Below are 22,796 nucleotides of genomic sequence, written 5' to 3' on the forward strand. Positions count from 1 at the left end.
AGTCGCAAAACCGTCGATAGTAGAGGCTAGCCTTAAAATATCGATAGCATCGATAGTACACTCGATGGTTTGACACCTCTACGAAACGGGCCAGAATCGGGGAGTCGCATGCAATTTGTTTTGTTATTAATTTTTCAAACAATATCGGGCTTTGTGCTGCTTCTAATTGTGATACACTACATCTATTATATAATCAATGCGATTGCCGGCGACTCGCAGAGACAGCAGCAGCAGCACCCACAGGAAGAACGGCCAAAAAGAGGCGATTTGTGCTGCCTGAGTGACACCTGCCGCCCCCCGCCCAGAACGACAGCCACAACAACAACCACAACGGAATTGGAGTTTGGTTTTCCTATTACAAATTTGGCGAAAACCAAATCCACAGAGATGCAAACAAATGATGACGCAAAGTTTATTAAAAAGTGCGTATGTAGTACCGTGTGGGTGTAGAAGTGGAAGAACAAACGGCAGAGAAGCAGCAACAAAAAAACAAAAAAAACAAAAAAACGACTCGCGCGTCATATGTCAGAAGAGAGGTGGTCCGGTCCCCCCGCAAAAACCCACTCACCTTGCTGCTGGCGGTTTGCTCTTTATTGATTTTCCACTTGCCGCAACCTTTTGTTACTATGCGTGTCCGTGTGCGTGTGTGTGTGTGCTGTCTGTGTGTCTGCAACAACAACTTGCAACAGAAAACAAAAGAAATGAAGAAACATTAGTCCAGAACAAAGGAATAGTTATTACCTCATTACGCATTGAACCGCATAATTTATGATTGATCCAACAATCCAATATCCAATGCTGCAGTATGCTAGCTCCCTCTCTCTATCTGTAGCTCTGTCTCTGTCTCTGTCTCTGCTGATTGCATTCCATTTTAATGTTCTTTACCATTTTAGGCGATGGAAAGGCGGCTCCATTGAGCCGCATCCCACGGACAAGGCTCTGATTGTCAACTATCAGCTGGAGGCGACAGTATTTGGGGAGCCCAATAATCCAATGATTGAGGAGAAGAAGGTACGTGATGATGGTCGGCGGTGGGCGCGGGGGCTACTCCGGTTGACATTGAGCTGCTGGCCAATCGATAGCATGAAACGGGGTCGATGACGGGTCGGTCGGCAGTGCGGGGTCTTTGCCCTCATTTACCCCGTCTAGTCGTTTCGCTTGTCGTGTGTTCGATTAATTGCTAATTATTATTTATTAAAAACTCTGCTTTTTTTTGGGTTTTTCTCTCTGATAGCATTGCCAGAAAATCATCAGGCTTCGCTCGCTGAATGCCAAAACCGATCCGGCTGCTTTGGCCCGCGAAGTGGTGGAAAAATGCGACCTGATACACAAATCGCAGCTAAACGATGTCGAACAGATCATATTCTATTTGAAGAATCGCAAGGACAATGCCAGCAATGGTGGGTTTTTGCTCTGTGCCATTATACATAAGTAAATACATAAATACATAAAATATTGTTACCATTTCGCAGATATACCCGACAACAATACACACAGCCGCCGGTCGGCTGCCTTGCATAACTCACATACACGCTCTTCGGCCCGTTCACACAGCAGTGTGGCCGCCATGTCCAGCAGTGGCACGGGCACGGGCACTACCACTGGCACTGGCAGCGGCAGCGGCCACGGTGGTGTTGGCTCAGCCATTCCCAATGGCAGTGGCAATGCTTTGGCCGCTTCCACGCCCACGGCGGATGTGTCCATCAACAACATTGACGAGTATGTGGAGCTGCTGTACGAGGAGCTAGGCGAACGCATTCGCGGTTCGGCCATGATACTGCAAATGGCACGCAATCCTGATAACCTAGAGGAGCTGGAAAAAAATGGTAGAATGGCGAACAAACTTGTGCAGACTTTATAAATCCGATTCTGATGCTTATTCTGTTTGCTCTCCTCTTTGCAGAAGCATGCCTTAGTGCTTTGTCGCGTGTACTACGCGAGGACTGGCGCAAAAGTCTCGACCTGTCGACGAACATCATCTATATATTCTTTTGCTTCTCCACCTACACCAAGTTCCATCCACTGATAGTGCAGTACAAGGTAAGGGCAGCACACCACTGATAACGCGGAAGAAAGCAACATAATTTTCTTATAGATTGGCTCGCTGTGCATGGATGTGATCGACTATGAGCTGAGACGCTATGAGACAATGAGAAACGAGCTGGATGTGCGCAAGCAGCCGAATGGCTCCTCCACACCGCATTCGGCAAAGGCCAGCAAGGAGAAGCTAAATCGCAGCACGGATGATTTCTTGGACATCATGAATGAGGAGAAGCCCAAGGAGGTTGGCTGCTCATCCACCTGTAAATCGCCCTGCCCTAATCTGCCATGATTTTTGTGTGCTTTCAGATGGAGCCACCGCGTCGACGCATTCCCGAACTGAAGCAGCGTCCCAAATCGGGCAACTGGAGCAGCTTTCATGGCTCCATGTCCTCGTCGCTGATCAAAAGTCAAATTCTCAACAGCAGCTATCACGAGGCGCTGTGTGCTGGCGGCGGCGGCGGTGGTGGTGGTGGCGTGGCAGCAGACCCGCCCAGCTCTGTGCCAGCCGAGTTGAAGGCGCAGAGCAACGAGTCGCTGGATCGTAACGATCCAAAGGTGAAGAAGGAGGAGATCGATCGCCTGAACAAACAGCTGAAGATCTTTGCCAAGAAGCAGGAGCAGCTGTTGCGTGTGGCCTTCTATCTGCTGCTGAATATGGCCGAGAATGTCAAGCTGGAGGAGAAGATGCGACGCAAGCATATTGTCAAGATGCTGGTGAAGGCGCTGGATCGCCAAAATATTGATCTGCTGATGCTTGTCAGCACATTCCTCAAGAAGCTATCGATTGTGGGCGACAACAAGGATGAGATGTGCTCGCTGAATATTGTGTCCAAGCTGCCGCGCCTATTCCAGAGCACGCACACGGACCTGGTGCAGGTCACCCTCAAGCTGGTCTTCAATCTCTCCTTCGATGGCGGCCTGAGGCGCAAAATGATTGGCGCCGGCTATCTGCCGATGCTGGTGATGTTCATCAACGATGAGAAGCATCACGGCATTGCCGTCAAGATACTCTATCACATGAGCCTCGACGACAAGGTCAAGGGGATGTTCACGCAGACGGAATGCGTCCAAATGGCCACCGATGCGATCATACTCAATCTGAATGTAAAGGTCGATCTCGATCTGATTGCCCTCTGCATCAATCTGTCGCTGAATCGCCGCAATGCCCAGATCATGGTCGATGGCCAGCGCCTGCACAGCCTCATGGATCGTGCGTTCAAGTATCAGGACGCCCTGCTAATGAAACTGCTGCGCAATCTCTCGCAGCACGAATCCCTGCAGCTGCAGTTCATTGACTATGTGGGCGATCTGGCACGCATTCTGACCATCTGCGACGATGAGGCGTTCATTGTCGAGTGCCTTGGCATATTGGGGAATCTCGCACTCACCGATCTGGACTATTCGCAAATATTGCAGAACTTCCAGCTAATACCTTGGATCAGGCAGTTGCTGGTGCCCTGTTCACGTCTCGATGACTTGGTGCTCGATACGATCGTGTATCTGGGCACCTGTGCCTGCGACGAACTGTGCGCCCTGCTCTTCTGCCGGGCCAAGGTGGTCATCTCGCTGATTGAGCTGCTGAAGGCCAAGCAGGAGGACGATGAGATTGTTCTGCAGATTATCTATGTGTTCCAGCAGATCCTAAGGCACGAGAGCACGCGCGAGTATATGATCAAGGAGACCGAATCGCCCGCCTACCTAATCGATCTCATGCACGACAAGAACGAGGAGATACGCAAGGTTTGCGATTATTGTTTGGATATCATTGCCATCAGCGACACCGAATGGGCCAAGCGGATTAAGGTGGGTTCGGTTCGGTTCGGTTCGGTTCGGTTCAAGGCTGCGGCTAGTTAGGCTGCTTCTCATCCCTCATTGACCCTTTTTCTTTGCCTGCTGCAGCTGGAGAAATTCCGCAATCATAATTCGCAGTGGTTGTGCATGGTGGAGTCGCAACAGGATCAGGATAACGAGCAGGACTATGCCGATCAGGAGGATGAGTGCGACAATGATCTGGACACGTATCTGCGCTCCGAATACTTGGACAATTGCGATCTCTACAACAATGACATGAATGGCGACAATGACAGCAACAACAGCAACAGCAATAACAGCAACAACAATCCGGCCAGTCCGGCCATGTCCACCTACAGCAGGCCACTCAGCACGTAAGCTAAGCTATGAGCTCCACAGGAAACTCTCCCTAAAAAATGTAATTAAATTTAATTTATTCTTGCAACGAAACACTATCACCAACAACAGCTATCGACGCAGCCAGGATCTCGATGAGCTTTACAATATGACATCCAGCTCCAAGTCCCAGGGCTCAAGCGACAACAATTTCATGTTTAAATCGAACAAGTCCCTGGACACTGACGGCCTGCACGAGGAGCTGCTAATGGCATAGGGCACACTCCCATCCAATCGAACAAAATTTATAAATGCAATTCAATTCAATTTTAAAAAGCTTTCGCTTGCATCCCGTGTAAATGTTTAGTCAGCAAACCGCCCCCCCCTCCGGCCAGGCGTTGAGCCAAGCACTGAATAATACCTGCTGAAACTTGCTGCTTGGTGCCGCTCGGTGGAGTGGGGGAACCTATTTATATATAGAAGATATATATATTTATATTATATATATTTTCCACGCTTGTTGGTCCATGTCGTTGGACGCTAAATAATTTTAGCGAAGCGGCGGCTACTTTGTACTCAAAAAACGACATTTAAAATCGACAAAAGAACCTGGACAGGACGGACAGAAAGACACGGACAGACACGAGTACTCGTATTAATTACATCGTATAATTATTAATTGTTTATTTGTTATTTATTTATACTTAATTTATTGATGCCTTGTATTATTATAACGATGATCCTCAATCCGCAATCCTCTCTCCTTGTTTTTCGCCTAAGTCAATCCCCAAACGGAACCAACAATTGTGCAATAATCTCTGCCACCCCCACACTCAAAAGTATTATGTGCAACTCTTTTTCTTTAGTTGAATTTTCAATTTAGTCATTGTTTTTTTATTCTTTCTATTCTGCATACCTTACAAACGAAAGTCAAATTGTAATATTAAACCAAGAAAAACCACAAACAAACAAACCAACAAAAAAAATATATAAAAACCTGCTGTAAATGTGCGTGCGTGTGTGTGTATTTTTTTATTGGCTAGCTGACACGGCTAACCTTTCCATGGTTGTTGTGGCGTCTCAATTTCATGCAGTTGCACTCTTCCTGACACGCAGCCCATACCATGCCATGCGAATCATGTGTCAGTTCTCAATCAGCACTTTCGGATGAGCGAATGGCAGACGAAGGAACGACGCGAATGTAAATGCTCGTAATAATCGGTGGAGCCGTTTAATTGTCTTTGCATATAAAATAAAAAGTCAACATTTTGAAACAATTTTGTAGGATGGCAACTGCGCAAGTCAATCGATCTTTCCTCGGCATCGCACTGGGCCCTGACCTCGCTGTTGTACCTGATTGCAATGCTTGCCGTCTCCAGCGCCATCGTTCGGACCACACGAAGGGCCCTGCGTCATGTCAGGAACAGTTTCCCAACGGTACTGCTCGAAATGCATCATCGAATTGTGCTGGCCGTCTCCAGCTCCTCCTTGCTTCAGCCCGCCCTTGACCACGAAAGTGTCGCTAATGAACTGCTCCAATTCCTCCTTCGATTTGAACTGGCATAAAGAAAGCAAAGGCAAATGAAGGTAAATGCTAGTGTTGTGACTGTCCCAGAGGGGACATCACTTACGTGGCGCTCGTTGCCGAACTCCTGATCCGACTTTGGACTCGTGTTTCTTGTAGGCTTCGTTCACGTTTCGCTCTGCGTATTTCATCTCGCTGCGCACCATTCGGACCTGCTGCTGCTGCTGCTGCCGCTGCGCCTTCTGCTGTTCCTCGAAATGGCTGAACTGAAACTCGGTGCGCGGAGTCATTGCCGGGGTGGTGGCGGAGCTGTTGAATAGTCCGCTAAACAGCGTCTGGCCATATTTCTGTGATCTGTGGTGCACAACAATCGGGCAGAGGACAGGGATAAACAATGCACAGACAAGAAAATACAAGACATACTCTATGGGGTCCTTTTCCTTCATTTCCAGATATTCGTTGAGCATGTGGGAGGGGAAGGGCAGGGAAGCATCCATCATCGACTGCAGCTCCGATTGGCTATAGTGTTCCCCCTCCATTTGGCTTGAGTACAGCTGTTCCTCTTCCACTCTGGAGCTGGAGATCATTGCGTGGTCTTCCTTTTCAGAGCCCACGGGGCTCTCAATGCTCATCAGCTGGTCGCTGAGCTTAATGTTCAGCTTTTCAGCCCTCTGGCGCAGTGTGCGCTCGAAGGACAGCCGCTGCTCAAGCATCTCGTTGTTCGAGCGCAGCTCGGTAAGAGTGAACTTCATGCCCTTGGGCAGACTCTGCAGCCCGTCGAAGAAGCTGACATCGTACGCTGGCTCCTGCTCCGCTTCGGCGTCCGGAGTGCCCAGCTGGTCGCAAATGCTGCGGTGCAATGGCTGGCTGATTCCCTCGTTGTTTCGCAAATTGAATTCCATGATGGTCTGGTTGAGGGCCAGGCAGTCGAGTATGACATTGGCCCCAATGTCAGTCAGGCCACAGCCCTGCAGGTCGACGACTGCAGGCATCGGAGGAGATTTGAGTGTGGACTCAAGGCATGGGCCATGCTTCATCGCACTTACCCTTTATCCAGGCATCCTCCTTCAGCACATCGCAAATCAATTTGAGTCCTTGGTCCCCAATATCGGGATTGTTGGCGAGAAGGAGCGTGCGCAAGCCCAAGTGGGAGCCGCCCGTGTATCGGGAAATCTTCTGCATCTGTGGGGGATACCAAGGATTCCGGTTACCATTCATCCGATGCACCTTCAGCGCCGCTATACCGATACCTTGACCATATCGGCCACGTGAACGGCTCCCTTTGCGGTGATGCGACACTCGGAGAGATCGAATAGTGCGATTCGGTTGAGGTACTTGGCCGAGTTGCACACCAGCTCGCACCCCTTGTCCCCGATGATGGACTTGCGGAAGCTCAAGGTCTCCAGGCAATCGTTGGCAGCCAGCGACTAGAAGCAGAGAAGCACAATAACAGCTAGTGCCTAGAATGGATGACGGGTGCGCGTCGTACCTTGGCGATGCAGTCAATGTAGCCGCCATAAAGGGGCAGACCCTCCAGCTGCAGCACTGTCAGATTCTTGTTGCTGGCCACACAGTTGGCGATGGACTGGACGAGGCCGCGGAAAATAAAGCGCGTGTATACCACCGGACGCTGTGTGAAGAGTCGAGCCCGATTCTCCGTGTCGATGGGATCGATTGTATCTGCATGGGAAAGGTCCCTTAGATTCCCCGCTCTATAGACGGTCCCACTGTGGCTCTACTCTACTCACTGTGTTGATGGGAGCGCCGCATGCGCAGCACCAGGCTCTTTAGGCACAGATCATTTTGCAGCGACTCGTTGACCAGCAGCCAGTCGCTCACGCTCAGCTTGTCGGCGTAGAACTCCAGGGAGCTCTTGTCCAGTGACTGCTTCCGAATATCCGGAACGGGTGTGAGGTTTTTCGCACGACAAAGCTCCAAATACCGAAAGTAGAACGAGCGGCTCTTGCTCGACTTCTTAGCTGGTGCCGGCACCGTTACCGCTACCTTCTTGGCTGCCAGCGCTCGCAGCGTTCCATTCCGTATTCCCGACACACGGCCGAGCGACATGTTCCGTTCGCGTTTCTGTTCTAATCTGTTCCGATGTTAGCCAGACTAGGCTTCCTACAATATTGACTATGTTTGGAGAACGAGCGGCTAACGAATAGTGGACATAATGTTCAATTGCTTGCTTTGTTGATAAGTTTTGAGCCTACGCTAAGCTAAGCATGTTCCTTGCCAGCGGATCGGCACCATGACTTTGATCTATCTGTCAAGTCGAACACTTTGTAACTGTACAAAGACTTCAATTCGAATTGAATTTGAGCAAATCGAAAACCCAATGCACGTGTTCGGCTTGTACGCTTTGGCCTTTCTGCAGACACTGCTGCTGGCTGGCGGCTGTCTGGGTGCAAATGTGTCTGCAGCATCACCCGTAGCTGTGGGCCGCCAGGACGACCAGGAGCTGATGCTGGAGGACGAGTGGCTAATTGGCGTCTGTGCGTCGAATGTGGAGAGCTGCGAGCGGATGTGGCTGGAGTTTGCCCAGGGAGTGGAGCAGAAGGCGAACCATGTTTCAGTGGGGTTCATCCGGCTGGAGCACTGGCAGGCCAGCCCAGGGGACGACAACACGCCGTCACAGCAGCACCTGCCCCTCATACTCAATGTGCGCAATGGTCGCTGCCGAGTGCTGCCCGTGAGCAGCGACTTCCTCAGGTGGAAGCAGCATAGCCGGCACCTTGGGGACGACGCCGGCATGAAAATCAAATCGCCGCCCACACGGCAAGGTATACGGAAGGCGTACCACGGTACAAGCCTGGACGGGGAGTTGCATAAGCATCACGAGATCCGCGTGGGCTTCACCAGCGCCATTATCTTCTTCATTTGGATGGCGTATCTATTTCGATTCTTCTGGTGCAATCGCGAATTTACCGTTGTGCTTTTTCTATATCACATGATGATTTACGTTTTGCAATAAAACGGTGAGAGACGATTCACAGCTGGAACGCTGCGCACAGTTCTGTTCTTCTGGCCACATTTTGGGCATTTTTCCGGATCTTTTGCGTGCTCCGCTGATAAACACTTTCGGGGCACATTCCTCCTGCTGCTGATCCTGCATGGTGGGTAGCTATGTAGCCATGTCGCGGCACACACACACCCACACACATGGCGACTGATTTTGTTTTTGTTTTTTAATTATTTTGTGTTGCACAATAAGGAATATTAAGTTGCATTTCTTATGACAGAGGCTAGACCGTATGTAAATATGGGATATACTCGTATAAATATATATATATGTATGTATGCATGTATGTACAGTGTTGTATATTGCAGAGGAGCAGGGTGAGGGAGGGCCCTCCTTTACTCCTCCAGAGTTATTGTTTGCATGCCATAAGAATGAATATACAATTGCATTATGTTATATTTCATATCCGTATATGCTACTATCTTGCATGGATGAGGCGAGGCCTTGTGGATTGATTTTTACTTAATATTTAGATATATGTAGCTCTCGAGCAGATCTTATGTGTATGTGTGTGTGTGTACGAGTATATGGAGTAGTGGGGGGATTATGTCTCGTCTGCCGCAGTGGAACTTAAAGTTTAACGTTTTAACAAGTTGCATTTTGCTGTTGTTCTCTTCACATTAAATATCATACACTCACATTCACATACATGGAGGATAAACATATATACACATATATAGTACGATGGGTAGAAAATATAGCAGGGGGTGTGGTGGGGGTGGGGGGTAACGAACAAAAGGTTATCTCTACATGAAAATATTCACTAAAAATATCTCGTGGTGTGTGGAGCAGCAGCAGCAGCAGCAGCAGCAGGATGAGGATGAGGAGGATAGCGCCTGACAAAGAGCTAGTCCAGATAGTCCATGGTCTTGATGAACTTCACCACCGAACCGAACAGCGTCCAATAGAACTCGTTCTCGCCATCGAGCTTCCTGCCCAGAAAGCAGCTGATGTACTCCACAGTCGACAGCAGATAGGGGGGATTCGCCTGCAATACGATTATATATATATATATTGGGGGTAGGGCAGGGATTATATACACACCATTATGACCACATAGATGAGCACGGGTAGCAGATCATCGGCAGCGGGCACACGACCGCAGGACATGCGCAGCAGACTCATGATGCTGGCGATGCAGCTGATGGGAAAGGGAAATAGCAGGCGGCAATCAATTAATAGAGTTTCGTGTCATGTATGTAGCGGCTGTGGGACGACGACGACTCACTTGATGATGCACTGCAGCTTCTCGCGCGGCGTCTTGTAGGCGGCCATATGGCAGAGCTGCTGTTGGGCAAAGGTCCAGGGCGCCTCGCCCAGATATTCCTGGGCAATGCAGAGGGCCGGATGGGCGGGATGCACGAACCGCTGCAGCTTGCCAATGTGCTCGGAGAGCACTGTGTCGCGGGAGACATCGGCATCCTCGTTGGGGAACATCACCTGCTGGTACATTAGCTCCAAGAGCATACGTTCAATGGCCTCCCGGGCGGCATCCACCTGCCAGTCGTCCAGCAGGTCGGCGCTCGTTACCAGCTGCTGCAGCAGCTGCTCAACAAACTCATCGACCAGCTCCGCCCGCTCATCGCTCGCCCTTAGCTGGCCGAATTCGGTGTGGAACTGCTGCAGCTTGTCCTGCTGGCGGGCCCAGGCCAGATAGAGCCGGACGAGCGATTGCATCAGGCAGCGCTGGCAGCTGCGCGCCTCACTCCTCAGCCGCAGCTCCAGCTGCTCGAGCTGCTCGGAGCGCAACAGCAGCTGCTGGCGGTGCCGCATCAGGTACTGCAGATAGCTCTGCCTGCGCTGAAGGTCATGCTGCAGCTCCACCAGCAGCTGGCCATGCTGCGGCCGCTCCAGCTGCTCGAGGCAACGCAGCGCCTCGGCCACGTGCGAGATCTGCGGCAAACGCTGCAGGCTGATGCACTGCGCCAGCTGGATCTGCAAGTAGATCTGCAGCGGTGTGGTCGCATCCAGCGGACGCAGCGGCGTCGTCTGCCGAAAGTCCCCGCTATGCAGATCCGTCTTCGACAGCACCGTGCGCAGTTTCTGCTTCACGCTGCCAAACGCCACGCCAGGCAGTTGCCTGCAACAGAGAGCAGAGCATCGGCAAAGCTGTCAGATTCGAATGCACATTTGGACTTACCCTCCATTCACATGCTTATGCAGATGCGCTGCTGCGGCTGTGGCTGAGGCTGCTGCTGCTGCTGCTCCTCCGTTGCCCGTTGAATCGGAATTGGTTGCCTCGCTGGAGCTGCTCACCTTGCGCCTGTACTTGGCCAGTATATCCTCGCTGCTATCACAGTAGTGGGTGCCGAAGCTAACGCAGGCGGCGGCACTGGGATCAAAGCTAACACTGCGCGATCCCCCCGGATCTGTTGTGGCATTGGCATTGGCATTGGGATTGGGATTCGGATTGGCATTGGGATTCGGATTAATGTTCGTTGGCGTTGCGGCGGCAATGGCATTGTTTTTGGAGCTGCTCGAGCCGCCGCGGCGATGCTTGAAGAAGCCCTGCTTCAACTTGTTGAAAATGCCAGCACTGTGATGCTCACGATCTCTGTCCCTGTCCCTGTCCCTATCCCTGTCTCTATCCCTATCCCTGTCCCGTTCTCTGTCTCTGTCCCGTTCCCTATCTCGTTCCCTGTCCCGCTCCCTTTCCCTATCCCTGTCCCTGTCCCGGTGGTACGGCTGCTGCTCCTTATCCGCACTGGCATCGAAACTAATGCTCTTTGGTATGGCCCCCGTGGCCTTGCTGGGCGGCTTGGATGTGCCTCTGGTTCCTGTTGCAGCTTCGGCTCTGCTGATGCTCTCGGCGGTGGCGGTGGCGGCGGCTGCTGCGGCTGCTGCTCGCTCCTCCAGCTGCAGCTGCTGCTGGGTCTGGGCACACAGCAGCAGCTCCTGCTTGTCATCGTCCGTTTTGGGCAGCATCGAATTGAGCATAATCTCATGATTCTCATAGTTGAGACTCTGGTGGCGGCGCATGCTGCCCGCCAGGATGCCATTGCGCCGCCCATCGATGCACTGGGAGCGCTGCTCCATGGAGATGCGACGATGCTCGACGGACGACTGGCTGGAGCAGCCCTGCTGCTGTTGGTGTTGCTGTTGCTGCTGCTGCTGCTGTTCCTCCTGGTTGAACATGTCCAGCAGCTGTTGGACGAGTCCTGGCGGCTGCTCCTGCTCATCCTTGTCCTCGCTGCAATCACTGAAATCGATGAGATCCCGATGCTGGTGCTCCTTATGCTCCAGCCCCAGCCCCAGCTGCTGGTTTCTTCTTCTTCAGCCCCACCGACTTGTGGTGATGCTCCCGATGGTCCCGCTCGCGTTCCCAGTCTCTGTCCCGATCCCGATCTCGATCCCGATCCCGATGATGATGATGCTTGGCCAGGGCGCGCGGCGGCGGTGGCGGCTCCTCCAGATTGAGGCTCTGGTTGCTGATGCTGCTCTCCGCGGAGGTCTGGCGTCGCATGCACGAGGTGCCCATCAGCGGGGTCGTCTTCCGGCCAATGCCCTCGGCACCGCTGCATTTGTACTGCTGCTGGAAAGCTGCTCTCCCCGCCCATCACATGGTAGCTGGTCCTCACCGAGCTGCGGGCCAGCGAGGAGGCGCCATGGTACAGATGGTGGGCGTCCTCATACGAGTTCACGGCATCAAAGAACGCCGAATCCTCCTGGCTGCGTTCGCTGCCATTGCGCAGCCGTTCACGGTCTGGGTCTGGGTCCGGGTCTGCGTCTGGGTCTGGCTCCCCGTCGCCACTGCTGCCCGGCGTCTGTTCGTCCTCATCGTCGTCATCGCCCACACCGCTACCGCCACCGCCACCGCCACCGCCAGGGGCCTCCGGCACTCCGGCATCCCTCTCACCGGCGGCAGCGGCTATGTCCGATTTGGCTGTGATGCTGGCATTATCGTCCGTATCGATTTCGGCCAACTTCTCCGAGTCGCTGGCCAGCACATCGGTGCTCCAGTTGCTCTCCGAACGCTGATCGGAGGCGTCCATGTGGGGCCCAGAGATGACACCAGCCCCGGCCCGGGCCAGGGCTTCCACAACGAAATTATTGTCACCCGGCAGGACCACAGCGGAGGGGATGAGCGGCGTGGAGAAGTTACGATCGCGATCTCGGTCCCGGTCCCGGTCCCGGTCACCGCGATCGCCCCCCCGCTCGCTGCCCGTGGCATCGAGGGTGTTCTCCGAGTCGCTGGCCAGCACATCCGTCGACCAGGTGTCCGAAATGATGCTCACGTTCTCATCGCCCTCGAACTTTTTCAGCTCGAACTTGCAGAACTTATCCTCGATGTCGGAGCGGGCCTTCGAGAGGAGCATCTTTTGCATTTGCGGGTTCGCGGCACGCACGTGATGGCCATGATGGTGGGCCAGATCGCCGCCGCCGCCATCGCCGTCCGTCACTTGGGACGAGGGCGTGTCCCGGCCACTGATATTGGGGGTGCCGCGGCCGGAGACATTCGCCGACACCATATCGGACAGATTGTCCTCGTTCTCGTGCACATCGCGCTCCTGCTGCTCCTCGAGGTCCAGCGAACTGGCCACCGAATGCGCCGCCTCGCTGATGGCCTCCAGATTATCCGAATTGCCAATGGAGGCATCGTCCTGCGGCCGCCGCATCGCCTCCAGGCTGCTCACATCATCGTTGTTCGAGGAGGGCGCCACCAGGGCGCCAGTGGTGCAGGCGACAGCGGGCAGCAGATTGCTGCCATCCTGGCCGATGCAGTTCATCTTGAGCACCTCCTCCTCGGTGAGGGGCTTCAGTTTGCTCTTCGCTGAGGCATTGTAGATGCTGAACATCAGCACAGGCTCATCTGGGTGGCTGCATTGATGATGATCAGCAGCAGCAGCAGCAGCAGCAGGGGTCGGGGCAGCAACGGGAGCACCGCAGGAACTAAGACTCGTATTGCTGCCGCTGTGGCTGGAGCACTGCTCGAGATCTCCGTTCGAAGCAGCGGAAACGTTCGAAACATTCGCCTGGCCATTTGCCAATGGCAATGGAAGCTGCTCGACGGCTGGCTGGACATTTTTATTGCTATTGCTATTGCTGTTGCTGTTGCTGAAGCTCATGCTGTTGGCCAGCTTCTTCTTGGCCTTGCCCAAGCGCATCAGACTCTTGTTGTTGTTGCTCTTCTTGCTGGTGTTGTTGTTGTTGTTTGCTGCTGCTGCTGCTGCTGCTTCTCCGGACTCCCTGGCACTTCCGACTGGGATTGCTGGTGCTGCTGCTTGGGTATCCTGCCAAGGATGCGCTGCAGGCGCTGCCTCTCCTCGGCCGAGACATCGTACTCATCGCGCGACGTCAACAGGCGAAAGAACTCGACAAACTGTGACAGCTCCCGTTGATTGATGGCCAGCTGGGAGCGCTCAAAGTCGGTTTGCTGTGGCAAGATGGCCACCACATCCTCACCCGTTTCGCCGAGCATGAGGAGCTCCATGAGTTGGACCAGCTCGCTGCCCTCATCGTTGACGGCCAGCCGCTGCAGCAGCTGGACAATCTGATTGAGATTGTGGCGCATCCGTTCGCTGACATTCACATCGATAATGCCCACCAGATCGGCGCTGACAATGGCCGGGGAGATGAAGTGCGTGAACACCAGGTCCGTGAGCAGGTGCCGAATGTCCTGCTCCTCGTGGCGATGCGTTTGCCGCAGCTGCTGGCTGAGCGTTTGCAGCAGCCAGCGCAGGGAGCTCGGAAACAGAGCCCAGCTCTGCTGCAGACTCTTCACAAACACCTGGGCATGGGTGTGCAGCTTACCGAGCGTCTCCGCATGGAAGCGTGCCACATTCCGCTGGTACTCCTCGGCGTGCTCCCCGCCTGGCTCCTGGCTCGCCGGTCCGAAGCGCCTCTCGCGCTCCTTCTGGCTGAAGCTCTGCATCAGCTTGTGCGGATCCAGATCCAGCCAGATATCGTGCTCGCTCAGGACTCCCATCAGGGGCGCATGCAGGGCGGCCGTGAGGAAGATTCTGGCCGAAAAGAGGCTCTCCACCAGCCGCTGATAGAGGCGGGCGAAGGAGCTGCTATTGGTGCGGAGCAGCCGGCGGGGCTGCTCGCTGCCCAGCAGCTGGATTTCGATCAGTTCACGCAGCAGCTTCAACAGCAGCTCTACATCCTTTGTGTTGATGGCGTTCCCGTACAGGCCCGTCGCTATCGTATTGATGATCTGCCCCAGTTGGCCGCTCGAGAGCAGCGACAGCCGATCGGCGGTGGCCAGCGACAGGGCCAACAAATACGGCGTATTGTACAGATAGTTGAAGAGGTCCTCGTAGGCGAGGGCATGCTCGTACGGCAGCACCTGCTTGGCATCCACAAACTGTGCACTGTCGTAGGCGCTCGCCCGTCTGCAGCTCAGCAGGGGATCGTGATCGTGCCTGGCCAGCAGCAGCTCGTTCAGTATCTGCCTCTGCTGGGCACACACAAAGGCCAACTGTCACGGGCAACCAGACAAGACAATGAGAAACACGACAAACACGACTAAACACGTTGGGTTTTATCTATTGGTTGATATTTATATTTACCTTTGTTATGGTGCCTGCATTGGTCTCTAGAGCCCCCGTCAGCTGGCCAAAGGCCGTCTGCTCTTGCTGGATGAAGAGCTGCTCCTGGCGGAGTGTGCGCGCCAGGTCCATAATCTCCAGCAGATTCCCCGCTGCAGTGGGCTCCATAGTGCAGATAAGAGTTCCTGCAAGATGCAAGATGAATTGAATTTGTCAAAATAAAACGCTAGAAAAGACGCCTGAAAGACCTGATCCGACGTGGATCTCTTCCTCCTCTAAGGAGGAACACTGAACACTCTAGAGCAGCGCTGGGGAAGGCTTTTTGCTATTTTGCGAGCAGTCAAACTTGAGCTGAACTTGAGCCGAGCATCAATCTACTGCGTCACTGTGCGCTACAGTGAACAATGCCGTCGGGCCGCTCAACGAATAAAGCTAGAACTAGAAACATGCCAGCTAGTTAAGCAGCAAGAGCAGGCGATCGAATCCCAACAAGATAACGAAAATGTGCATGTGCGCATGTCGCCAAATGCGTGACAAGTAAATTGTAATTGAGCCTTCTCTTTGGAAGCCTTCGCTTGTGCCAGCGAGCCAGTGAGACGGCTCCAACACTGCTTTGGAAACACTTTTAGTGGCAATTCCATTTCCAATTCCAATTCCATTCCAAATCAATCAATTTCGATGAAAATTTAATTATCTCTACGGAACTTGTTGTCAGTTTCCCATTTTGACGGAATATTTAAGCAATTTTCATTTACGTTTAATTCGATTTGCAACAATTTATCCTCAAATTTAGTTCCGTTCCGCCCACATTCCTACTCACATCCCAACGCTCGGTGTCGTTCGGTGTCCGGCCCGTCACTTGCCCGCCGCCCGTATTGCGCATTTCCGTGATTTAAATTGGTCTGGAATTTCTCATACCACTTATTTCGGTTTCAAGCAAATGGATGGAATGATTAACAGTGGAAATCAGCTGCTGTGCTGCCGCCACTCTTAGACCGTTATATTCGATGGAACACATGTACACATGCGCTACGATTGCGTAGCGAAAGCATCTCCTCTCTGCTCTACTCAAATGATCTTACAGTCACGCGCACATCTCTAATTGAGTGCCAAAGTGAGACAGAAAGCGAGAGAGGGAGGGAGAGAGAGAGAGAGAGAGCTAAGCAGCTAGCTGGTGGCTAATCAATGGAAGTGGGAGCGAGAAATTAAGCCTCTCAGCGAGTATACACGTATTTGTATGCATGTGTGCATATGTATATAGTATATAGTATATATAGATTTTGTGGTTACACGAACAATGCCAAACGCTTGCCAATCTCCGCTTCAGTTACAGTTACAGATTAGGCCTTGATCAAGGCCAGATATGTAGTTGCCCTGACTTGCCCTGAACGTGCCCAGACAGACACAGACACAGACAGATACAGATGATAAACAACAGAAGATCCGCCGCTTTCCGTTGTCGTGAGTGGAGATGGAGTCACAATATTTGCGCATCAATTACGGCCACTATTTGTTCCTCGTGAATGAACCATGGGGGAAGGGGAGGGATATGGTGTGTCAGCCAGTCCATAGCGTATGAATCAATCATCTGATCTGATCTGTTTACTTTCTTCCCCAGGGCTTATAGAGAAAAACGATCCACTGAGGATTACAGGGGCATTGGTGCCGCGCACCTTTGCGCTTGGGGACGACCAGGAGCGCTGTCCTGGAGTGGTGTACATGTAATTTTCAGAATTTTGCTCAAGTTTAGCCTTTTCTCTCTAAATTGTTGTATTCAATTTGGAATTGTTGTTATCTTATCGATAGCTGGGCGAAAGTCTTAGGAGGCGTTTTAGATAAACAATGGGTCATGTCACACGCTGCCATGCCCGATACGATTAGTTGGTGACTGCTGACTGTTGACTGGGATTCTATAAGCGTATGTACCAAAAGTATGCATGTATATGCATTCCAAAACAATAATAAAATGCTCCCACCGATGATGCTCTCTCTCTCTCTCTCTCTCTGTCTGTCCAGCAGGAAGGCAGATGCAACAGCCTACCAATTGGAACAATGACAAGCTAACAACACATATAAAAGTGAAAAGTGAAACAAAATCTAATTTGTGTGGGTGTTTTGTTTGTCTCTCACATTGCACATTCCCCACAGCCAGCAGCAACGTGAGGCGTCGCAATGTGTCCCCATCGCTGAAATGGGGGGTGGACTTTCGCGCTAGTGTGTGTGTGCATTAATAATTTAATAATGGAAAGAGCCTGGAAATTGGCCATAGGTACGCTTCCCAAGGGTTGTGGGGTTCTACCATATATGTAGGAATGCGCGGATTTCCTCAGCTGCTGGCTGCTGTGGCTGCAGGACTTACGTTTCGGGCAGGGGCTGCTCTCTGTCGTCTGCTGTCGTCCTGTGTGTGAGCCTGCGGGCGCGGGCGCAAGAGCCTGCTTGTGTGGGAAGGGCGGCCGACTAGCGGGTAGCCGCCGTTTAGCCTATTGCGTGGATATTGAAGCCTGTGATTGCGATTTCCACACGCACGCCTTTTGTTTAAATGATTACGTCCATTTTCTCGCCTCATAATTCGGTTTGTCTGGCAACATGTTGCTCGGTCTAGAAAACAGAAACAGAAGCAGGGGGGAATGGAGGAGACGAGAAGAAGTCACACAACAACTCACTTTCGCTTGCAATTGGAGATATGACTGCCTTTCCACTTTCAACTTGAAATGTTGTTTAACTTGAATTACCGAGTCTTAACACAACCGTTGGCTGAACCGAATAAAAAATAAAAACACAAACAATTAATGTTTTTTTTTTTTGCTATGCACGCTAGAGGTGTCAAACCATCGAGGGCACTATCGATGGTATCGATGTCTTGCTGCTATCCGCTGCTATCGACGGTTTTGCGACTATCATGATAGTATCGAGCTACAGTTGTTGCGCTTTTGATGTTTTTTTTTTTTTTTGATTAAATCATCGCATGGATGACAGGGGTTTGATCGCAGCTGTGTTGCCACATTGATCAGGTACTGGTGTGTGACTTATTGTCCGATTATTCAGTTTCGGACGCTTGATGGGCCCAAGGTGTGTCTCCAGAATATGTGTTTAGTGAGATCTTCAGATCGAAGAGTGTAAAACCTCCGAATGTATTGTTTAAAAACTTGTTTGTGAAAATTGAATATGTTGATATGTTTGGATTAGCTGCTCTAAAATACGAAGACACATTTGTAAACCAATCGACAGGTGGCATCAAGTTTTTATAATGGACAAGTTCCTGAAAGGTTTCCATAGTTTTATAATAATTATTTGAGCCCGATACTATTACGATAGTATCGATTGTTTCTTTTTTCAAAACTACCGATGGCTCAACTATCAATCGTTCGACAGCTCTAGTTTCCGAAGGACAGACAGACCCACAAGACTTATCAATAAAATATACCGCCTGACCCACAGAAATATACCTTCTCTTTTTCTAATATACCGTGAATATACCGAAGAATATCATATTCATATCATATTTAAATTTACAAGCTAATTATAGTGTTATTAGACCAATTGCACTCCTTCAAATAAGATCAAGATGTTCCACTTAAACTACAGAGAAGGCGCCAAAAAATCCGGAAAACACCTGTGCTGGCGTAGGAAAATGACGCTAGGAATACAAAACAGCAACAGCCAATGAAAAGCCAGTGCGACCAATAAGTAACAGAAAATGTATTATTTTACTTTGTTCACAAATTCATCTGCGAATCAGACAGGTATTAACAATTGAGAATTTTGTTTACATATTAGGAAAGGAAAACGTAAGAATTTTGTTTACAAATTAGGAAGGAAAAACGTAAGACTTTTGTTTACAAATTAGGAAGGAAAAACGTAACGTACGTATTAAGTTATCACTAGCAATTGAGAATTTTGATTTGGGAATAAGGAAGAAAAGTGTAAGTACTTCAGTACTCCATTATGTTTCACGTGCTGTTTGTCTGGACAAGTTTATTTCGCGTTCCGCCTGAAAAAAACAAAAACAATGGGTGCCTCGTTCAACAGTATTGCTCTACGAGCATCAACTGTAAGTACTCACATCTTCTGTCGCAGGCGTCGAGGATGCGTCCGCGTGGGCGGTATTTTAATGTGTCCTCAACAGTGGTGCTTTCCTGGGACTTCTCAGCTGCAAGTTGTGTTTGCCTCGAGTTTATGCTGAGTTTACGATGGCTTTGATTAATTGTTTTTGTTTTTGTATTTTGAGTGCTGCTTTTGTCTGGATCATCAACGGAGCTTCATCATCAGTTCAAGGGTCATCAACAGGTCTACTAGTGCTTCGCACACTTGGACTTTCGACGGGATCTGCGACGCGGTTTCTTTGCGCAGCTCTGTTTCGGCTTCGACTTCTTGCAGCTACGTGACTTGCGTCGTCGTCGTTTGCCACAAGAAGACTTTGCCCGCTTGGACTTGCACTTGCCTCCTTTGCGCTTGCGCTTTGAGCTGCCGCGTTTTCTCGTCTTCTTGTGACAGCCAGCGCCCTCCGGTTCGTTGTGAGAGTCTAACAAAGACACGGACGAAGCACAGGGGGCCCACAAGCGACAGCTGGAGCACTGGAACCGCTGTGCAGGCGCCATATCCCGCCACCGCTGCGCAGCTAGGTTGAGCTTTGCCTTTGGTGAGTACCGTTGGCCCCGCAAGAAATTGCGGTAAGCTGCTGGCGTTCGCACGCCATTGGCCTTTTCCCGAACTGGCACGGAGTCGGAGTCGGAGTCGTAATCCGACGAAATAGATGAAGCCTCAGAGTAAGACATTATTGAAAGCAAGCACAAATAAACAAACAAAAAAAAAATATAAATTTACGAAAAAAAAAAAAACTGAAAATTTGATGTTTTGTATTTTTCTGTATGTGTGAACTGTGTATCGGTTGGAGTCTGGAGTTGGAATGAGCTCAGGCCTGGGCTTTGCTTACGCCTCAACAAAATTTGGGATCAAGTTCGGTCTCAGAGCCTCCCTAGATTGTGTATTTTTGCGTGTTCCAATTCTGTTCTTTTCTATGGAAGTTTTCATTAAATTTGATTCATCAGTCGACTATGAAACGTATGTCAGTACAGGTACAGGAACAGGGTGCCGCTAATTCTCCTCAAAGAGGAAACCACAACAAAAATTGGCAAGTCCCAGCCATTGTCTCTGAAATCTTTCAATAATCGAAACAAAGCTGATAAGGGACTAATGTACATATGTTCAATACATTTTGCCACCTGAAGTGTCTGTACCCGCCACGGAAACGGGAAATATCACCTTGGCGTAATATCCGATGGATGCGAAGCCAACAAAATGGCGCTATAGACAGCTGTGGCGACGGACAAATTTTTCGTGCATGCCCGCCGATTGTCAGCGCTTATCGACGTTCAAACTGTTGGCAAGGAAAACTTATTTCAAAACATAAAATCAAGCACTAAAAAAAAAAATAAACAAGCGACTTGAGATACGCTATTTGTGCATTTTAATGGGTTTATTTGATGTGCTACTCGTATTATTATTTATTCGGACGGAATTCGCCACCATCCAGCCCCGCCACCCACTCGACAATCCGCTTGAAGAACTCCGAGTCCACCAGCTCGATGATGCGCACATTCTCCGGATACTTTTCCCGCTCACGCAGATGATCGAGCACCATCTGGCCGCGCGTATGCGTGCCCCGCAGATCAACTGTGGCATGCCACGTACTTTGCTTCCGCACCAGCCGGTCCTCGAACAGCCAAACGGCCACCACAATGGCATCGCAGGGATTCCAAGTGTCGATCCCATACTGTTCGATCATGGGCAGCCACTGGGCGCTCTCCACGCGGTTCAGCAGAGTGATGGCCGAATGCTGGACGGACGCCGCCCTCACCGCGAACTCCTCCAGGCGCCAGTTCTACGGGAGAAGGGAAACAAAATTAATTATCGTTCCAGCGGAGAGGGGGGACGGGACCTCTTTTACTCACAATGTGTATGTTGAAACGCTCTGGAAGACAGGGCTCCCAGGGCAGAATGGTGATCGGACAGTGTGTCTTGAGCAGCACGGCATGCGCGGCCTCCGGATCGGAATGGAAGTTAAACTCGGCGGAGCGCGAGGAGTTGCCCACGCCTTGATAGTTGCCGCCCATAATGTAGAGGTCCCTCAGCTGCTGGCCGAACTCCTCACCGTACATGGTGTAGCCGAGGGCCAGATTTGTCAGCGGCCCCACCGCGAACACGGTGATCTGTTTGGGTCGCTTGCGGCACAGCTCGTAAATGGCGGTCACCGCATGCTCCGGCTGCACGAGGCTCTCCAGCGACTCCTCGCTGTCACACGCCGCCAAGCAGTCGCCGAAGCCGTCGCGTCCATGGAAATACTTCTTGTCATCTTCGCTGCAGCTAATCAGGGGCTCCACGGCCCCCAGATAGATGGGCACCTGCAATCACACACACACATTATAGGATGCCCTCCCCCCAGTACTCCCCCCGTGTACTCACATCTTGTCTGTCGCAGGCGTTTAGGATGCGTCGCATGTTGCGCGCGGCATGCTCGCGGGTGGTGTTGCCGCACCCGATGGTGGTCACAGCCAGGAGCTTCACCAGCTGGCTGCGCTCTGCGTGCAACAGCAGCAACAGGGCCCAGGCATCGTCGCTGCCGCCATCGCAGTCGAGTATCGCGTACCTTTTGCCTGTCGCCGGCTCCTCTCCTGCCGCCGCCGTCTCCTCCTGCTGTGGTGCTGCTGTACGTCCGTCTGGCATCGAAGGCGAACTGTGAGTGCGCGTACAAATGCGGAATTGCTCTGCTCAGCTCTGCTCAGTGGATTGGACACCGGCCTGCACGACGCCTGCAGCTAACAGCCAAGCTAATCTGCGCTCCATTGTATGCTCTTTGTGCGGGGGCTGACTTCGTACCGTCCACGCGTCGTTGTCGCTGTCGTCGCCGTCGCTGGTCGTATTCGTCGCGTATCGGCACTGATTCTGATTCCAACCCAACCCACAGTGATATGGGGGCTGCACGGAATTTCATAACGCCCTTCCCCCCACCTCACACAGAGGTACATATGCATGTACATATCCCCGCACCTGCACAGATGTGTGTGTGTACCCGTACCCCCAATGCCCATGTGCTACCGTACATAGATATGCAGCAGTTGCCGCTCGTCTCGTCTCGTTTCGTTTCGTTCTATACTCCATATTTAGTGAATCAGCTGCGATTGCACGACAGATAATCAGTCTCGTCTCTCCCGGGAGAGGACTGCGTGCACTTTCCACACACACACACACACACCTTTGGATGGCTGACCACTTTGATACCCTGCATAACGACCGATATGTGTGTGTGTGCACCCATTTGAAACGCAACAAAGGGATTTCTTTCTCCCGAATCACTTGTGTACGACGTAATACAATAAAGAACACACAGAATTTAATTTGTTGAAATTACTTCCATGGAAGTTGTGTTAAGGCCGGTTAAAGCGGGGCGCAATCAGCACGATAGTCATCACAGGCCAGGCCGAGCTCGGAGCTGTTGCGGCAGGTCGTCGCGATAATGAAAGTCGCCCGCAACAAGTCCATTTTCGACACTTTCGCGACGGGGGTGGATGAGGGTACATACATACATATA

At 51.5% G+C, this 22,796-nt stretch overlaps 5 protein-coding genes across 5 annotated transcripts; 1 reads left to right on the top strand and 4 right to left on the bottom strand.

Moving 5' to 3' along the window:
• Nucleotides 1–50: 50 nt before the first annotated feature.
• On the top strand, nt 51–5,181 carry LOC111065165 (kinesin-associated protein 3). Its single transcript, XM_022353173.2, has 9 exons — nt 51–422; nt 894–1,011; nt 1,235–1,400; nt 1,473–1,826; nt 1,904–2,040; nt 2,096–2,284; nt 2,350–3,846; nt 3,943–4,208; nt 4,303–5,181. The coding sequence occupies exons 1-9, from the start codon at nt 109–111 to the stop codon at nt 4,445–4,447; spliced, it is 3,186 nt and encodes a 1,061-aa protein (XP_022208865.2). The 5' UTR covers nt 51–108; the 3' UTR covers nt 4,448–5,181.
• A 235-nt stretch (nt 5,182–5,416) lies between these two features.
• Nucleotides 5,417–7,905, bottom strand: LOC111065166 (protein Cep78 homolog). Its single transcript, XM_022353174.2, has 7 exons — nt 7,444–7,905; nt 7,185–7,375; nt 6,946–7,122; nt 6,742–6,877; nt 6,119–6,677; nt 5,802–6,049; nt 5,417–5,727 (listed from the first exon to the last, which is right to left on the bottom strand). The coding sequence occupies exons 1-7, from the start codon at nt 7,760–7,762 to the stop codon at nt 5,693–5,695; spliced, it is 1,665 nt and encodes a 554-aa protein (XP_022208866.2). The 5' UTR covers nt 7,763–7,905; the 3' UTR covers nt 5,417–5,692.
• A 1,428-nt stretch (nt 7,906–9,333) lies between these two features.
• Nucleotides 9,334–18,038, bottom strand: LOC111065164 (receptor-mediated endocytosis protein 6 homolog). Its single transcript, XM_041595637.1, is given in 10 exon segments — nt 9,334–9,705; nt 9,762–9,858; nt 9,946–10,797; nt 10,858–11,948; nt 12,001–12,255; nt 12,257–13,850; nt 13,886–15,138; nt 15,230–15,393; nt 17,568–17,806; nt 17,872–18,038. Coding segments are annotated over 8 exon segments (5,430 nt in total). The 5' UTR covers nt 15,377–15,393; nt 17,568–17,806; nt 17,872–18,038; the 3' UTR covers nt 9,334–9,564.
• A 1,462-nt stretch (nt 18,039–19,500) lies between these two features.
• LOC111064997 (histone-like protein 18C) lies at nt 19,501–19,983 on the bottom strand. The gene has a single exon (XM_022352922.2). The coding sequence runs from the start codon at nt 19,981–19,983 to the stop codon at nt 19,501–19,503; it is 483 nt and encodes a 160-aa protein (XP_022208614.2).
• Nucleotides 19,984–20,647: 664 nt separating this feature from the next.
• On the bottom strand, nt 20,648–22,090 carry LOC111065106 (uncharacterized protein C1683.06c). Its single transcript, XM_022353100.2, has 3 exons — nt 21,671–22,090; nt 21,160–21,609; nt 20,648–21,089 (listed from the first exon to the last, which is right to left on the bottom strand). Exons 1-3 carry the CDS (start codon nt 21,929–21,931, stop codon nt 20,709–20,711), a joined length of 1,092 nt encoding a protein of 363 aa, XP_022208792.2. The 5' UTR covers nt 21,932–22,090; the 3' UTR covers nt 20,648–20,708.
• Between the last annotated feature and the right edge of the window lie 706 nt (nt 22,091–22,796).

The sequence above is a fragment of the Drosophila obscura genome, unplaced genomic scaffold (assembly GCF_018151105.1).
Source record: "Drosophila obscura isolate BZ-5 IFL unplaced genomic scaffold, ASM1815110v1 contig_73, whole genome shotgun sequence".
NCBI lineage: Eukaryota > Metazoa > Arthropoda > Insecta > Diptera > Drosophilidae > Drosophila > Drosophila obscura.

What these genes read in the sequence shown, in the direction of transcription:
- LOC111065165 (XM_022353173.2), top strand. Translation starts at nt 109, where the DNA reads ATGCAATTTGTTTTGTTATTAATTTTTCAAACAATATCGGGCTTTGTG. An exon ending in CAATGATTGAGGAGAAGAAG is followed by an intron (nt 1,012 to 1,234) that starts GTACGTGATGAT and finishes TCTCTCTGATAG; the next exon opens with CATTGCCAGAAAATCATCAG. An exon ending in TACAGCAGGCCACTCAGCAC is followed by an intron (nt 4,209 to 4,302) that starts GTAAGCTAAGCT and finishes CACCAACAACAG; the next exon opens with CTATCGACGCAGCCAGGATC.
- LOC111065166 (XM_022353174.2), bottom strand. Translation starts at nt 7,762, where the DNA reads ATGTCGCTCGGCCGTGTGTCGGGAATACGGAATGGAACGCTGCGAGCG. An exon ending in GCGGCGCTCCCATCAACACA is followed by an intron (nt 7,376 to 7,443) that starts GTGAGTAGAGTA and finishes TTTCCCATGCAG; the next exon opens with ATACAATCGATCCCATCGAC. An exon ending in AAGGAAAAGGACCCCATAGA is followed by an intron (nt 6,050 to 6,118) that starts GTATGTCTTGTA and finishes TGTGCACCACAG; the next exon opens with ATCACAGAAATATGGCCAGA.
- LOC111064997 (XM_022352922.2), bottom strand. Translation starts at nt 19,983, where the DNA reads ATGTCTTACTCTGAGGCTTCATCTATTTCGTCGGATTACGACTCCGAC.
- LOC111065106 (XM_022353100.2), bottom strand. Translation starts at nt 21,931, where the DNA reads ATGCCAGACGGACGTACAGCAGCACCACAGCAGGAGGAGACGGCGGCG. An exon ending in ACGCCTGCGACAGACAAGAT is followed by an intron (nt 21,610 to 21,670) that starts GTGAGTACACGG and finishes GTGTGATTGCAG; the next exon opens with GTGCCCATCTATCTGGGGGC. An exon ending in AGCGTTTCAACATACACATT is followed by an intron (nt 21,090 to 21,159) that starts GTGAGTAAAAGA and finishes CTTCTCCCGTAG; the next exon opens with AACTGGCGCCTGGAGGAGTT.